General features: G+C 45.9%; 2 protein-coding genes across 2 annotated transcripts in view; one reads left to right on the forward strand and one right to left on the reverse strand.

Annotated features, from left to right (window-relative positions):
- Positions 1 to 8,542, forward strand: part of LOC149859821 (prosaposin-like) — a 41,489-nt gene extending 32,947 nt beyond the window's left edge. The window contains exons 9-14 of the mRNA XM_090058713.1: positions 441 to 536; positions 962 to 1,148; positions 1,369 to 1,538; positions 2,450 to 2,530; positions 4,170 to 4,277; positions 6,958 to 8,542. Of these exons, the coding sequence (XP_089914839.1) occupies positions 441 to 536; positions 962 to 1,148; positions 1,369 to 1,538; positions 2,450 to 2,530; positions 4,170 to 4,277; positions 6,958 to 6,993 (678 nt within the window). The 3' untranslated portion in view covers positions 6,994 to 8,542. The remainder of the gene's footprint in view (positions 1 to 440; positions 537 to 961; positions 1,149 to 1,368; positions 1,539 to 2,449; positions 2,531 to 4,169; positions 4,278 to 6,957) is intronic.
- Positions 8,543 to 14,744: 6,202 nt separating this feature from the next.
- Positions 14,745 to 17,772, reverse strand: part of CDH23 (cadherin related 23) — a 408,502-nt gene continuing 405,474 nt past the window's right edge. The window contains exon 63 of the mRNA XM_090058715.1: positions 14,745 to 15,873. Coding sequence (XP_089914841.1) covers positions 15,550 to 15,873 — 324 coding nt within the window. The 3' untranslated portion in view covers positions 14,745 to 15,549. The remainder of the gene's footprint in view (positions 15,874 to 17,772) is intronic.

Below are 17,772 nucleotides of genomic sequence, written 5' to 3' on the forward strand. Positions count from 1 at the left end.
AATGTTTAAATTACATATATCTTTTTATGAGAACATTTATATTTTTTTCCAAATGTTTTTTACATCCTCTCCCGTCAGCAGTAGTCAGGACAGTCCTTTGTAGTTGATCGTAACTGCATTCATGAAGTACAGTTCTACAAACAGTATCCAACAAACTACTGTAGTCCTTAAGTCTTTGGCAGGAATGATGGTTAGACACAGGTTGGAACTGTCAGAATCTCAGACCCTTCCCTTTTTTATGGGATAGTGGCACATGCATAAAACTGAGTAAGATCAGCTTATTCTTGGAGAGATTGCAAGGCAAAAGGAATGTCTTCTGGATGATTAATAGAGTTTGCTTGAAATAGGAAGGTGGAAAGCAAAAGGTTCCACAGACATGACCACAATTCCCTATTACATTAATCATCTTTTAAGTGTTGCCATGTTATTATACTTAACAGGAAAACCAGGGTGCAGAGAAACCCACCCCCCTGTGCAGTGTGTGTGAAATGGTGATAAAGACAGCGGAGAACCTGTTGGAGAACAACATGACAGAGGTACATGGCTGGTGAAGAAGACATCCCTAGTACACTGATGCTTAGAAACAGAGCTTATTCAGGCTATATATGCATGCTCCTCTGGGCTTAGAACATGTTCTCCTCTGATATGGGGGAGAGAGAAGCTTTGGGGTTGTTGGAAGTGAATGAATGGAATTCCATAAATGCCTGAGGAGTGCTGCTTGCAAGCTGCCTCCTGACTGAGGAAAAGGCAGGTTTGGGAAAGGCATTGGCTTAGGCACTATTTTGCATGAATGGTTTATGCATGAATATGCCCAGTAAAAGCTTTGTCTGTAGCAGAGGGAAGGGTTATGCAGAAGAATAAGAGCTTCCTGTTCCCATGGAGGGGGCAGGGAGAGAGATATGCAGGGATAGACTGCAGGAACTTATTCTTCCTTCTCACCCCTGCTATTTTTGTGTTCCAGGATGAAATAGTCCATGGAATAGAAAAGGTCTGCTACCTCCTACCACACGGGGTCTTGGGGCAATGTAAAGACTTTGTGGACTCCTATGGCAAGGCTGTTGTTGTCATGTTGTTGGAGGCGACTAATCCTGAAGCTATATGCATCATGCTGAAATGCTGTCCCAAGCATTCAACCCCTTTACAAACTGGTAAGCATTGGGACAGCACATTTGTGTACAGAATTCATTGGTTTACATTTGAAAAGCCCACCTCAAGGGTATGATTTTCATTAGTCCAGCATTCACCTGAGGCCAGCTGCTGAGGTGAAAGCTAGGGAGCCCAGGTCTGGGACTAGGGCATTCTAAGTTGGGAAGAACTTACATGGAAAAGCTTCCAGATCTAACACTCTAATATTGTTTTTCTGGTCAGAGAGAAATGCCCTGGAACAGGCACTAGTGAACGCTGATCAATTCTGCCACGTGTGTCAGATTGTTATTAGTTACATTGATGACGAGCTGCTGAAGAATGAGACTCTGATTGAAATTGGTGATATGCTTTCGAAGGGCTGTCAGGTTCTGCCAGACGTCCTGATGGAGAAGGTAATGGCAAATAGTTATATGGGGAATGGAAGAGCACCATCTGTACATCATCTACAGTGTCACTAACCTACATGATTTTCTGCTACCTTTATCCTTCAGGCCCATATACTTAGGATAGGAAAGTGAAGAAACAGGTGGGAACAAATTATTGAGTGCTGAGGCCAAACATTAAAATCTAAGTCTTTAGATTGATGGCTTATGTGCTGGAGATATCTCACGGAGTCAGCCTCTGATGGGTGATGTTGAGACAATTATGCAAGGGTTCTTAGGTTCTTGCACTGAAGCTGGTACAGTGCATCTGAGACTCTCTTTTAATGTGCTTTTGGTTTTGAGCTTCTCCACATTGGCACTCTGATCCCTGCTACGATGTCTCTCCTGTTGTTCAGTATCAAAAGGTGTAAGCTCCCTCTTTGCTCAAAGGAAACTGCATGACTGAGGAGCAACCTTGATCTCTGGTAGATCAGTTGGCAATATATGCTCTAATATATAGCAGACTGCCTCTCAATCAGATATGGAGAACAATCTACAATGGGCAAAAATGGAAAGTTGGCAAATCCAGCATCATTGTAAATCTGTCTTCAAAACTGGCAATTCATAGGCAAATTCAGGCATATGTCTGTCTTCCTTTAACCTGACTGTCAGGGTGCTATATCTGAGCTTCTGAGTCACTGACAGTAAATGTAGCTGTCAGAGTGATGTATGTGTAAAAGATTCTGTCCCTTCACTGGAGGACCACTCTCTCTCTCCTCCCCTGGCATCGCCTCCCAAATCCCAGTGGAATCTTTTATTTAGTTGTGAAATATAAGACTACTTGAGATTGCCTGCTTGAATCAGGAGGTTCTACTTTGTCCCATGCAGTACTAGCTGCACATCCTGTCCTCACACCTTTTGTCTTTTTCTTTTTTTTACAGTGTGATGAACTTGTGGAGCAGTATGAGCCTGGTGCAGTACGACTCCTGGTGCAGATGATGGATCCTAACTTTGTGTGCACTGTAAGTAGCTGTGCCATTGTGACCTATGGAGAAAGCACCCTGTCACTTCAGTGCTTGAAACTGTGCAAAGTCCAATTACATTCTTGCGCAAGGACAGTAGTTTGTAACTCCTGGTTTCAGAAGAGAACGAGTATAGACGTTGACTAGGGGTATGCAAAGCTTCGGTCACTGATTAAATTCGGAGAAGATTCTGCCCAATTTGCAGGCCGAATCACTGAATCCGAATCTAATCAGGAAACCAGAAAAATCTTCTGAATTGATTTAGAGCCTCCAAATCAATTTGGAAAAAGAGTTGGAGACTTGGGAGATTTGGAAGGCAGTCTTTCAGGGGAACAGAAACTGAGAAGAGGCAGGGGGAACGGGAGGGAAAGACTGACATCTGTAGCTGGCCAGTGACTGTGATATTTCCCTGAGTCTCCTTCCAATCACAGGGCTCTGGGGAGGGATGTAGAAACAGCTACCATCCCTACAGTTTTCATCCTGATGTGACTTAACACACACACAGTCACATATGTCACAAGTTTTGCATATCAGCACCTTGAGGTGTAGTTTCCCAGAAACCCCTGCACCTATCTCCTTGAAACGTGGCAGGCCTCATGCCCTCAGGAGGGACTACCATTCCTGCTGTTTTCATCCAAATCTGCCAAAAAAGGACAAAGTTATAGGTATTTCAGTGATTCCCCATTATAGTCTGTGGCCAAATCACAGAATCTCTCCAAATCGGTGCCAAATCTTCCAAAGCTGATTTGGCCAAATTGGTTTGGGACAATGATCCAAGTCTCCAAGTTGAATCACTGTTCTCAAAATCAGCTGAATCTTAATCTGAATCAAATATTTCCTTTTCGCACAGGCCCAGTATTGACCTATTTCTAGTAAGGATTATCTAGAATTAGGTATTGACCTATTTCCCCTGCTTGACCCCCGGTTTAAAGTAGGACCTGGGATGGTAAAACCAGGCAGCATGAAGTGTGAAATGTGTTTTTCTGCTAATATTAGATTAAGAATAGTTTCACAGTTTCATAGTTGGTAGGGTTGAAAGGGACCTGAGCAGATCATCAAGTCCGACCCCCTGCTGTGGCAGAAAAGAGTGCTGGGGTCAAATGACCCTGGCTAGGTGCTTATCTAGCCTCCTTTTGAAGATCCCCAAGGTAGGAGTGAACATCATTTCCCTTGGAAGTTGGTTCCAGATCCTAGCCACCCTGGCAGTGAAGTAGCGCCTCCTGATGTCTAATCTGAATTTACCCTCTGCCAGCTTGTGACCGTTATTTCTAGTCACTCCTGGCAGTGCTTGGGGAAACAGGGTCTCTCCTGTTCCCTGCTGGTCCCCCTTGGTAAGATTATAGACAGCCACCAGATACCCTCTCAGCCTTTTCTTGTGAAGGCTGAACAGGTTCAGGTCAGAATCATTGCTCCTTCAAGGCATCTTACAGGTCTATTCGTTTAGCTACAGACCTCATTTCTAAAGTGAAAGCTCCCAACACTACCTTTTCTTTGGCTACACACTCAAACACCCACTAGAAACACTTGGAGCTGTACAAGAGGGCTGAAACATGGGGGAGGAAATGAGATAACTCACTGTACAGGGCAAAGGGGAAGATGTAACCAAATGTTTCATTCTCATCCTTTTTTCGCTGTACAGAAAATAAGAGTCTGTAGGGCCTCTGAAGAGGATCTCATAGGTGCTGACCGATGTGTTTGGGGCCCCAGCTACTGGTGTAAGAACATGGAGACTGCAGTTGAATGCCATGTAAGTAATAGGCAATCAGGACTCATAGCAGAGATTATATCTTTTATTAGACCAACAAGATTTTTGGAAAAAAAAATCTTTACTTGCAAGGTTTCAGGCACAAACATCCTGCATCAGGCATTGGAGAAAAGATTGTAAAATTTCTCCTGGGTAGAAATGTAAGTAATAAGAGTTCTCTCTACAGTGAGAATGGACTCTGAGATGCCACAAAATCAACTGGCAATGAACTGAAATGGAATATTTGACAATATTGGCCCTGATTCTCCTTTCATGTACCCAGATGTCATAAGCAGTAATTTCATAGAACTAAATGGAATGGCATTAGTATAATATCGGTGTAAATGAGGGGTGAGTTGGGTTACATTTAGATCTAGCTCCTGTGACAGAGAACCACAAATATCTAACCTAGGCTTGTGAAACTGTGCAGGCTGACGACACCTGTCAGAGGGAGAGCTACGTGCTGGGATTATAGAATTGTCCTCCTTTTTAGTGGAAGCATAAATGTGCCATTGCCTGGGACATTTCCAGTTCAACTGGCTAATGCATTAGATGGTCTACACTTGAGGCTGCTCTGTATTAGAAATGGGAATGACCTAATGAGGCAATTAGAGTTGGCTCTAAAGTTGGCTTTAGAGAAATCCTATTCAACTTCATGCAGCTTTGAGCAGCTGACTGAGCTGTGAGGCGGCACCTGACCCACTCAAATGCTTCTCAACCTTTTAGTGCCAGGAATCCTGGATTATTTCAGAGAAATCCGCTAATGCTAATATGGGGGAATTAAAGTAGCATTGTGACTATGGACCCTGCTACACATTCAAATTAAAGCTGCGTAGAAACCAGCTGTGGAGCAGTTACACATTTTCAAGCACTAATTTTAGACCTGATTGGCTCTTTTTATAGCTGAATGGTCATTTTTATTGTGTGGTAATTACTTTGCACTTGTGCCTGATCTTATTTTGCACGTATGTCCAGTCTAAATCTATCGCTCAATTAACCAGTTAATTGCATAATATATGTAACATATACAGATTAAAAGTACATTCTATATGAATGGGATCCTATTGGAGTGGAAAGTTTAGTCACTATAAAATACAAAGAGCGTGGCAGTTTCCTGCAGGAGCTGTTTCAGCTGACAGTGCATGATGTAAATATTTGCATATTCTATGGCTGAATTGGCAGGCTCTGCCCAAGAAACATCAAGTGCCAAGTTTCTGTGGAGAATAAATTTCTGCCCTTTTGCAGCCAATGTTGGAGTATGCTGGGTGAAGCACCATGAAAAGCTAATGGTATAATTGTTTGAGCTTCTCATGTTCAATGGGTGGGTTGGAGACTTTCAGTTATTGAACACTTGCATAACCCAAGTTTCTCTTCCCTTCTCCCACATGCTGCACCCTTGGATTGGGTAATTCTTTCAGTTACAAAACTGATGATGCATGCAGATGCTGATAATCTCAACTAATTTCAACACTGATGTGTCTAGAACACTCTACCAATTGATTTCTTTATGCCAGTGCAAAGGATTAGCACAATATCAATTAATTAATTAGCAAGGCCCAACCCAGACTTATATATCCTGCTTCTCAGCTGGGCGAATGTATCCATACCGTTTCTTGAACCCACGCTTGTTTATTCAGAGCTAATTCAGATATGTGGCACTGAACTGTGCATAACACACGTACTCTTTTTAGTGGGTTTTCATCCTATAGAATAGAGGGTCCATTGTGTAAAACAGAAGTTTAGTCTGGGTATAAATTATAACTAGTTTTAGGTTCGCTAATATTTAACTTTGTTAATGTGCGAGAGGACTTTATTTTCCACTTCACAGTCCTTTGTTGTGAATCATTGTCCCTTTTTAAAGATATAAATTGTCCTGTATACTGTTCAGCTGTTTAGCCGAGAAGGACTAGACATGAATGTTTTTACATACGCTCCAGGGGTGGGGCACTTTAATTAGAGTGGCTCCCAGAGCCGCTCTGATTAAAGCCTGCAGTGTCTCATGTATCAGTGTCCCTGTACTTCAAAGTTGAGATGAGGGCACTTTATCTAAAGCTTGTCAAATGAGCTTTAATTAAATCACCCCCACTTCCATTTTGAAGCACAGGGATGCTGATACATGAGACACTGGAGGTTGCTGGAGCACACTAATTGGCACGTTCCAGCAGACTTGATTAATCGAGTGTACTCTGATGTGTTGTAATTACGGTGTATTGGAGCAGTTTACCAACACATCTACAAACCTGAATTTTTCAGAGTTTCTTGATCCTACCCATTAAACAGCTGAAGAGATTGTTCTTGGTTGATATGAGGTGTTTAGGGACCATGGTGATGGAAGCTGTTAGAAAGAAACCTAAATATATTAGTGAGCTCTGGGTTGTTTCCTCTGGTGTGATGAAGTCTGCTGCAGCAATCCTTAGTCCCTGTCTCTATGGCAAGCGGGTGTTCAGACCTCGGTGATCTAATCAGCTAAGTGGAATATCAGTGTAAATGTAAGTCAGATTACATTTAAATCTAGCTGGTATTCCCTCGGGAAGCTTTTTGTATGGTGAGAGTTCTGGTTATACTGCAAAATCCTGGCTGGTACTGGGGCTCCGAGCTGTTCGTGCAAGTTCACTCTGACTGTACCATAATTTGAAGATACAGGTCTTTCTTTCACACCTATTTTTTCTCTTCTTTTTTCCAGGCTGTGGAGCATTGCAAGCGTCATATATGGGACTAAAAGAGTCCTTTCCAACTGAACGTGTTTGCCATGGTTTTGATCAAGCATCCTGGGATTTGTTTGTGTGGGAATTGGTGAGAAGACTGGGTCGGTGAAGAGATCTGTACCTCTCCTCTCTCTCTTGAAAGTCATACACCTTCCTGTTGATTTGCAATACTGTTGCCATTTGTAAAATTCATCTTCAGCATTAACTCAGTCAGCCCTGAGAATGTACAGTGCATTGTGAATTGGGAGCCGTGGGGTGGAATGTCCTTAGATAGATAGAGGGGAGTGGCATACAGTGGGCTGGTTTTTTATATGAATAAATAGCAGTTTGTTGGACTAAAAGCAAAAATAGATCAGAGCAGACTGATCGCATTGACGTTCTGTGATGGATTGGTGTTGGATTCTACTGTAATGATCTTGAGTGCTTTGCCCATATTTGTGACTAGAGAAGGAAGGCTCAGATTTTCAGATCAGCCTAAGGGATTTAGGAACTGAAACAGAATGGGATTTGGGCATGTAAATCCCTTAGGCTCATTTAAGAATCCTATCCTAAATCATCCTAACCATGTAATGGAAAAAGAATGGTTTTGTATTGGAACTGTTCTTCTGTCCCCTGGAGAGAAAAGGCTGGCTGTGTGTGTCTGCAAACAACCTGAAATAAACTCTTAGGGCCAGATGCTCATTTGGTGTAAATTAGCAAAAGCCCTGTGGTTATGGTAACTTATGCCAACTGGGAATCTGGTCCCAAGTGCCTGATCATTGTAAGACAAGAAAAGGACAATTTAAAACATATCTGGTTTGGCAAGAACTGTTCCTTAGCTGTCTCAGCACCTGTGTCTCTGGTGTAGTTGTGGGGGGCGGGGGGTGTCCTTTGGTAGCCATTTTAAGACACTAACGTCACTAAATTTAACAGTGCTTCCTAACTCTAATACTTTTTGTAGTACATTTTAAACATTGTGAGATTTCAAAGCTGAATGAGATTTTTTTAAAACCCTTGATTTTATAGCTTTTCTTTTGGATGCTACAAATTCTTGAAGTGCTTAATGTTCAGAAGAGAACAGGGAGGCACAAGGTAACTGCTAGTTTTCTCTTCCACATAATTTAAGTTTGTGTGGTGACTACAGAGGCATCTGTATTACCTGTGGCTTTTTCTTGACAGCAGTGAGGAAAATACTGCTTTCCTTACCTCATAGTATCTCTGCCCTAGAGTTACTGGCTATGTGACATTGATGCAAGTGCAGCAAGCTTTTGCCTGCTAGACTAGATTCAGGGCCTATTTTTGAAGTCATTATGGTCATGTCTTTTGTTCCCTGATACAGGAGAAATGATTGACATGACAGGAAGTAGTAGTGGGGGGAAGGATGTTCCTCAAAGCTACTTGGATATTACTGTGGCAAACACAGTATAGAGACCTATGGAGAGGGAACACATTTTAATTCAAGAGGTCAGGCTCTTGGCCTTCCCTTATCAAGAGCTTCTGTCCAGCTGAGGGGAAAACATGCAGCTTCTTTGGTAGACACTGGCCTTAAATTGTGCATTAAAGCTTCTGTAATTAAAAATAAAGATTTCCTGTAAACCTGGTAGCTCTGTGCTCTTTGTTTTCATTGTACAGGCGTGAAGCCTCTCCCTGTGTATCTGCAGCTGTATGCCCTTTAGGTGTCCTGTTTTGTATTTGAATTTAAATGAAGGTCAGATCTTCCCACAAGCTCCTCAAGGCTGAATGTGTCATGCAGGTGGCTCTGGCATGAGGAATGTGCATTTTCATTAGCAGATCTGCTGGAACAGGACCCCCTTTCAAAGTGAAGTCATGCGAGTTAATAAAGGGTTTGCATAGTATTGCAGGAGTGGTCTGAGGGCAAAGATTATACTATTTTTGTGCCTGGGGCACAAGATCTGCAACATGAGCATGTCCACACCAAAAGTACTGAGCAGAGGAATTTCGTGAGTCCACGCTGTTCCTAGGATCTAATCCATACCCTACACCTTCAGATGCTATAAGCTGGTTCTTTGCTGTGCAAGGACTTAGATTGAATGGTCGTCCAAGACACAGCCCAAGAGCACTATGGGCAGAGGCATTTTCATGCAGGAAGTGAGTGACTCCGTTCCCAACAGGCAGAATTACATTTGAGGTCAGACTGATTTAGGAATACTCTTGTGAGTGATTCCATGGGAACTAATCCAGCTGAAGTCCCCTGACATGGGGACTGTAATGTGGGTGTCAGTGCTATAGGGTTCTTCATCTGTTCCTGTTGGGAGGAAAAAAGATGGCAGGTGAGGTTGATGTATTGCTTGTTGTTTAGGAAACATTCAGAGCCAAGGTGAGTTTGCAAGTGCTTAGCTCTGTATGACACGAGCCACTGCACGATCTAGCCAGCAGTCTCAATTGCCTTATGCCAGAGCCTCTCAGAGGCCCAGGTCTGCATGCCGTTGGTCTTGCTACATGCAAAAAGGGAGTGGAAGTTGCTTCAGTTTCTAAGGGAAAGGCATCTGCCAAAAGAACATTGCTGACCATACAGCTAATGAAGCAAGCTTGTCATCCTCCAAATTCAGCTCCCTGGGTCACTAGAGTTAATAGTGAAGACCTGGCTGGCCACCTGACAGTACGATTCAGGTGCCAGGTGAGATGTGTGGTGGTGTTATAGTGCAACCCCAGAAAGTAAGGGAGCAAATCACAGCACGCTACTTTCTAGGCAGTGGTGCTAGGAGGTGTGGAGTTTCTCATTCAGAAAAGGCAGAAGGTGAAATATCAGCTTATCTCTGTCTAAAGAATGCCTGCAGACTGGTCACAGTCTCCCAGATCAGGTGCACCTGTGGCAACCAGTGTTTCTGTGGGTGAGCAGAACTGCGCTCTGCATTCAAGTAGCAACAGTCATGGGGAGCAGGATCTGGATAAGCAGCAGGGCAGCTCCTCAGCAAAAAAAGAACTAGAGCAAAAGCTAAACGGAGCCCACAGGACCCAGAGCATTCAGGCATTTACATGGATGCTCTCTCCAGACAGGTCCAAGGGCTGGGCTCCTGCAGCGTATTGACTGGAGTGACAATCTACAGGGTGGCCTCTTGAAATGAGAGTAATGAAGAGTCAATTGCTTTGTTTGCTGACATTATAATTAGCCTGGCCTCAGCCTTGAGCATCCTTGGCCATGTCCTTGTTCTTGGCTTCCTCTCTGGGGTGCCAGAACAACATGATCGCACTCTGGAGGTCATAGATTTCATAGATTTCATAGACATTAGGGCTGGAAGGGACCTCGGGAGATCATCGAGTCCAGCCCCCTGCCCAAAGGGCAGGAAGTCAGCTGGGGTCATAGGATCCCAGCAAGATAAGCATCCAATTTACTCTTGAAGGTGTTCAATGTAGGTGCTTGAACCACCTCCGATGGCAGGCTGTTTCAGACCTTGGGGGCTCGGACAGTAAAGAAATTCTTCCTTATGTCCAGCCTGAAGCGGTCTTGCAGGAGTTTGTGACCGTTCAACCTAGTCATCCGTTGGGGCGCTCTGGTGAACAAATGTTCCCCCAGATCCTGGTGGTCACCCCTGATAAATTTATAGGTGGCCATCAGATCACCCCTGAGCCTGCGCTTTTCCAGGCTGAAGAGTCCCATGGCTCTCAGCCTGTCATCATAAGATCTGTTTTCCTGACCTCTGATCATGCGCGTGGCTCTCCTCTGGACTCTCTCAAGCTTCTACATTCAACTGAGGCCATTTGTGCCTGCAGTTAGTTGCGTCATGCCCACATAGCAGTGGGTGCCAATACAGGCATCATTTGAAATACTGCATGCTGAATGTGTGTAGTCTGAAGCTGAGCACATTGGCCCGGGCCTACATGCAGCTCTACCAGGGTACAGCTAATCCCCAGTACTCAGAGGTGCAGTCCCAAATGTTGCTTCTATGAGGACAGCCTCCATTTACCAGGCCATTGTTGAGTGAGCTTTCTCCTCCACCTCTAAGTGCCTGGAGTACCTGCAGGTCTTCCTCATAACTTTGCAGTTACACAATTAGTACTAATTACTGGTGTTCCCTCATCATAACACACTTATTCACTCCCTTGCTCTGTACTTCCTTCATTGCATCAGGGTTGTTCTGTATGTGCAAGAGACAGGCCAGACAAGGGTGAAATGGAGAAGAGTTTTTGCTCAATAACAGCCTGGCTGCCAGTAAAGGAAAGGGCTGGGTGTGCTGCTGATGCTCTCCATGGCTGCTTCCTAAGGGCAGCGCAGGTGTTTGCTCACCTCCCCGTGCAGGAGGGAGCATAGTGCTATTGTCAGCTTGAATTGGGAGTCAAAAGATGTGTAACGTTATAGGGAGCGATTTGCTTTCTGACCTCCCTGCTGGTACGGTTTATGAGGAAAGCTACCTTCTGGAGAAACTGGGAAGATTTTTATGGCTCCCTGTGCTGGCTCCAGGTTTAGCAGCTCCAGCCTAGATTGTGTTCTGCCTAGATTGAAGTCTCCTGTTCTTAAAATCCTGTTATGCCAGCATTTGTTTTTTATTTGTTTTTGAGGTAGAGATTTTTTTTTTTTCTTGAGCCATTGTCTCCCATGCCTTCACTTTGAACTAACGTGTGGTAGGTTGAAGCCGAGACAGGCTGAAGCCCTCTGGTAGTTAGTGTGATCACAAGGCGCTGCAGAGTACACGGCTGTTTTGCTTCTGCTTGCTCTATAACCCCTGTATAACTACCCATCTAAGGCCTGAGCCCAAGTCTCTTGCGTGATGCTGTGAGGGAATATGTATGAGTTCTGCAGGTTGTGTGATGGTATTAATGCTCCATGTGTACCTCCGTCACACTTCAAACTCCATTTTGAAGGTGGACCCCCGCTTTCCCCTGCTCCCCCCCACCCCAGTTTCCTCTGCTGCCCTACCGTCCTGTTAGCTCAAACTCCCCTGAGGTGTTGACAAGGGGCTGAGCATGGAAGGTCATTGATTTACCATACTATTAAAGTAAGAGCATGACACTAGGGTGACCTTTCCTGTGGAAAGAATTTATTGGGGAGGAAACAAACCCCAGGCTGGCCATGAATTCACTTGGTAGGCTTCTATGATCACTGGAGCCAGCTGATCGGGACGCTCCTGATTGGTGGTTATAAGTGGAAAGCAGCTGCTCTAATTTGGTGGAGGGCTTATTTTTGTAAGGAGAGGTGATGTAGGATCCTTACAAGAATCAGAGAGCCCTGTTTTCCTGAAGGGTGGGGGAGAGACCGTGGGACGTGTAAACTAGCATTGAGGGGCTTTGTGGTTTTTCTAAATGAACTTCATTTCCATGCTTTTCAAGGAAGAGCAATGGGTTATTTAAGGACTGTGTGCGTGTATGTTTGCTCAGGGCTCCTGAAGGCTTATGCTATAAACCAGAAGGCTCATACTATTGATGATGAGAGCTAGGGAAGTTCAACCTCTTGGAGGAGTGAAGCCTCTGGAGACGGATCTGATCCTAAAGGGCCAGGCCATTGGCTGTGGGGCTCCAGCTCTCAGGGGACCAGCAACCAAAGAGGCAGCAGTGCCTCGGCCCCAAGCCAGGGACTGCCTGAGCTCTGTTCGGGCTCTGGAGGCACATGGTGCAGTCTGCAGCTGAGTCTCCTTTCAGCAATTGGATCAAGTGGCCAGCTGGGGGAGCCAGGCAACCTCTGTGACACCTTGAGGGCAATAGTGAAACTTACAGGGAGCACAGCACTGAAGCTTGGTGGGCAGGGTTGAAGTTTTCCAGGCGGTCACTAGAGCTGCTCAGCTTTGCTGCTCTTCCTTAGCAGCACAAGGGCTTGTGCATGTAGGTGTGTGAGGAAGCATTGCTGACACTGTGCCAGTGATGTTACACAATGATAAATGCTCACTGGTGCTGCCTTGGCTTTGGTGCCGTGTCCCAGGCCTGAACTGTGCAAGGAGGCAGGGAAGCAAGCCCTGGCAGGCGGGTTCTGATGCTGTTCTTTTGCACCACTGCAGGACTGAATGTTTCACTCACAGTGTGAGCACAAGCCATGTTGCCTGCCTTGGCTGGACAGCATAGGAAGGCAGCACCAGGGAGAACAAGGGGCAGGAGCAGGCCCTGCAGCTCTCTGCTTCTGCCCCCACTTGGCACATTGCTGGACTGCTTTTCCCATGCTACTGCCACAAGGTTCATAAGCCTCTTGCTGCTGACTGTGAAGGAGGTTTAGTTCTGGTGTGGACACTGCAGCAGGGGCAGTGCAAGAAATAACACTGCAAGAAGAGTGGCTGCTTTATTGTTCAGGGTGAGTGCGATGGCCCCAGCTACACTGCCTGTGCTATTTTATAAAACGTACCAGAGAGAGAGTGAATGCCCAACCAAATTCTAGGCTTCAGCATGATTAGCTGAGCCTTGTGAAGCAAAGAGCCCTGGTCTTTGCCAAATTTACTTTGCTATATAGTAAGTTATAAAAGATAAAATGAGAAGAGGCAGGAGCTCATTAATGTAATCACAGAACCAAGTGTGAAGAAAGCATTCCACAGCTAGAGATGTGCTGACTGTTTAAGCTCACCCCTTAGTCAAGGTGGGGTTTGCTTTCTCCAACCTGAAGAAAAGCTTTCTGGTTTGTTCACCTCCTCTCAGCTGATGTGTAACACCTTGGCAGGCACTAGTTAGCAATGAGCTGTGCATTATCTGTGGCTGTAATGGGAGTGGGTGGAAGTGCCCAGGAAGTGGCTAAGCAGTTTGGTCATTGCTGGATAATGCTACAGCAGCATCCTGTCTTGACAGGCAAGGAGGTGCTGTGGGTGTGTGTCTACCACCTCCTCCGTGAACCTGGGAACCCCACTAAGCAATACATGCCAGCCACCTGCACCTGTGCCATGCACTCTCATGTGACCAAGCTGGCTTACCATTTGGCAGTAGGCCCAGCCTTACTCAGGAGACAGGGCTGAAGGTGGGAAAAGCTAAGGATGGAGTATGTGAAATCCCACTTGTCTCTCAAACTTAGGCACTTCACTCAAGCATCTATGTGAGAATAGGAGGCAGAGTCCCAATCCAGGCCTGCTCTTAGGTCCATACAGGTCACAGACTGACTTAAGATGGCAGTGGGGAGGGTACTGCTGCTACGCACCTTTTGCCCAACAGCCTAGGGGCACTAGCACTCATACAGAAAGGGGAAGCCCCAGATGCCAAGCCAGGAGTAGGGCAGGGCAAGGACTGAACCTACAGGGATTAATCCCTGTTTCCCAAGCCAATGCTGTAGCTACTAAAATATGGTCTGGACAGGGAAGGAAGAGACCTGTCACCCTTTCCATTGAAGCAAAACCACCAGGAAGCCAAAACTGCAGGAGTCCTTGGCCAAATGGAGGGAAAGTGTGATGATGTGTGGCTCTTTACAAGCCTGGGGCCAGGCGTGGGCCAGGGCAGCCTTGGGCTCTTGCACCTGCTGTCAGGATTATCTCTGGTTCCTAATCAAGACCTCATTTATATGAAATGCATAAACAGTCCTGGGAGCTGGAAACACAGGCTTGCCTACAAAGAACCAACAGCTCCCTCTGAAATGCAGAGTGTCTGCGGATGTAGCACTTTCCCCATGCCCTGGCCTCCTGAGCTGTTTTTCCTAGTGCTCTGAGTTTCAACATTAGTTTTCTCAGTACTATATTATAGCTGGTCCTGACCCACCTAACCCACTGAGCCTTGCATGTGAGCCTAATGCATACTGAAGGTGTGGGGCATGCGTTTTCTCAGTAGTTCTTCTAATGCCCACTGATGAAGTACAAAACATGCAAAGGGAACAGAAAAGTGCATGAGAAAGAAAGGCTGGGACAGGTTAACCAAATCCATATATAGTGTATTTCTGGTTCCTTTAACAGACCATTCCCAAAACTCTCAACAAGTTACTATTAGAAACGGAACAAAAAAAAAAATTACACACGAACACTCCACATTCAGAATCCAAGTTAATGTCAGTCTGTTTCTTTCTTTTGATGTCATATATGTTTTGGTAAGCCAGCAAAATGGAGAAATGTCTTCAGTTGCTTTCCCTTTCTGGAAAGATGACAACACAGATTAATGCCAAACAGATCCAGACCCCTCCTGGGCTTCCTGGAATGACACATGGTACCTTCAGACCATGTTGGTGGGCTGCCACCTTCCCTCACCCTAGTGTAATGCACCCCCCAGTCCCATGCACAGTAGAAGGATACCTCAGTGTCAGCAATGGGTAAGCTGGGGAGCCAGAAGGCCTACAAGCCTTGAGTTTCTGCACCACTTGGTGCTGTTTATTGCAACCCTGCCCATTGGCAGGTCATGTCTCAGATCCCCAGGGCTTCCCATCTGCTTATCTAACACTTTTTTAACACTTCATATTTAAAAAAAAAATAAAAAAATTTATGGATGTAATGGTCAAATGATGTGAGCTTCTGGTAAAGCAAACAGTCTCGGGAGCCCTCTGCTGAGGAAAGCCTCTCCACAACTGCTGTGTCAAAAAAAACCCATTGGCTATTTCAGTAGGATTTGTTCCAGGGGCCAAGCACACGTGGTTAGGCCACCAGGTTCTCTTCGGCCCTCTTCTCTCCCAGTCTGTGCTTTCCTTCTGCAGCAACTGTCCGCTTGGCCCTGGCTTGCTCGGGAGGCTACACGAGCGATGCCACTTCTAGTCATAACTCCGTGATCTCCAGAGGGCTCTCCATAATCACCTCCCTCATCTTGTGCATAGGGGTAGATTTGGCAGACTCTGTGCGAGCATTGCGGTCATTATAGCCCCCTGAGTCTGCATTCAGCGTCTCCAGGGACCGCCCCAGCACCTTTTGGTCATCCTCTGGCAGGCTGCTGAGATCGGATGTGAGCAGTGTGCCTGTGCTGCCATGCACCACATGGATGCCGTCCGGCCCTTTGATCTCCACAGGCTGCTTGTGCCGGAAGCGAAGGCTGCCCTGACTGGCGCTGTGCTCCTCCTCCTCATCCAGGTCATTCTGGATCAGCTACAAGAAGCCCAAGCAGAAATCAACGTCAGGGCTTAAAGCAGAGACACTCCCCTTCCCTTCCCTCCCTTCCCCTGCCTCTGTCAGCATTGCTGCTTGTCGCCGGCAGTCCTCCACCTTTGGCTCTGAAACAAGGGGCCAGCCTGAGGGGATAATGACTCCCCCTAGCTGTCCTTCCAGGCAGCTCCACAGCACCAGTTGCTTTGCTATGTCATCATACTAAAGCAGAGTCTGAGACAGCCGCTGTGTGGTCATTAAGCACAAAGACCCAATGCCGTCTCTGCCTTTGGACAGTTGAAGAGCATTTTCTAAATTAGCGGTGTCTGTAGCATCCAGGGCCATGTCTGTGGATTTTTAGCCCTGACACTCCCCTGGGGAAGCTCTGTAACTTACAAAATAACAGAAGAGAAAGAGGGGACCCCTCCAACCTTTTAGTCCAGCGAACAGAAGATCCAGGTTGTAGGCACCTGCGGAGATCTGGACCTACATATCCTGCTTCCTAGCAAAGTGATTAATCACCAGGCTGTAGATTAGGAAATTCTAAAAGCACCTTATACAGTGTCCTCCCACTGGGCAGCCAAGAGGAGATGACATGTGCAACCAGGAAGAAAAGAAGGCAGAGGGTGCCTGGCTCAGGGTGACAGGTATAGCATTAGAAATAACTTCCCCTACCCCTAATGACATGGCTAAAATTTGCATTTAATATAAAGGTCATGGCAATTATCATGCTGAGACTAAACCCAGAACTTGCTCCCTTCCAGGACTGTGCACAGCCTTCTGAGCCAGACACCCTCTACTTAGTACACTTCCTCCTGGCCCCACATATCTTTCCCTCTGGGCTGTCTGGTGGGCCATCTACAAAAGAAAGGCTGATAGGTGCTCAGGTAACACCTAGCCCATGCCACAGAAATGAAAACATTTTCATGAGAAATGGGAGACAAAGGTTCAAATCTCCTCTGCTTTGGGTGGGGAACTAAAAGGTGGGAGACTCTCCTGTCATCACCAGAAAGTGGAGCTGGGCCTTGATCAAACCTCTAATCTTCATTCACTCTTATTTGTTTTGTATTGTAATGGTAGTCTTAGGGCCCTGTGGTATTAGATGGTACAAACAGATAGTGGGAATGCCATCCTCAAGCAGATTACAGAAGAAATTATTTAAAAACGATTTTGGTTTGTATCACAGTAATGCCTTTACATGGCTTTTGGAGCCATAGTGAGCTTGGAGGGCTGGTCATTTAAAGTCTTGTGAAGGACAGGATGAGTTTAGGTGGGAGATTCCAACTGGAGGTCCTCACAGAGACTTTACCTCAAGAATACATAGAAATAGATGCCTTTTGATAGCATATGTTGACTGTTTTTTAAGGTGGTTGGGCAGGGGAGTGGTTTCTGGGGCAGGCCTTGAGGGAGGGTGGATGGAAGAAAGTCGGGAGGGGCCTGAATGAAGGAACCATAACTGGGAGGGGATGGGTTTGCCAGTATGACTGAGCATTAGTGAACAGGGCTGTGCGTGTGAATAAGGATGTCAAGGTAGGAGGAAGAGAATTAGGAAAGTAAAAATCAGGGTGGAGCTGGGGTCTTGGGAGTGTAGCTGACACTGGGAGCAAACAGTACAGAGCGCAGAGGCTGAAAGGGTTGTCTCCCATTTCCTACTCTTTTCTGTAATGTGCCCTGGATTTCCATACTGAGAGGGGGGTGGTGATGGGAAAGGGGCCTCTCACTCTGCTACTTCTCCACTAACTTCCCTCACTAAAGCCCTGTTCATAGTACTCCAGCTGTGTCTCACTTTGTATTTTGAAAATCTGGTTAGTGTATTGATGGAGGGGAGCCTGACCAAGTGCTGCTGGTCAGGCTTAGCCATGGGCATTGAGGGGGAAGATTGGATATTGGACAGTATCCTAC

Source organism: Crocodylus siamensis, chromosome 7, assembly GCF_052110815.1.
Source record: "Crocodylus siamensis isolate JL-2025a chromosome 7, ASM5211081v1, whole genome shotgun sequence".
In the NCBI taxonomy this organism is placed as follows: Eukaryota; Metazoa; Chordata; order Crocodylia; family Crocodylidae; genus Crocodylus; species Crocodylus siamensis.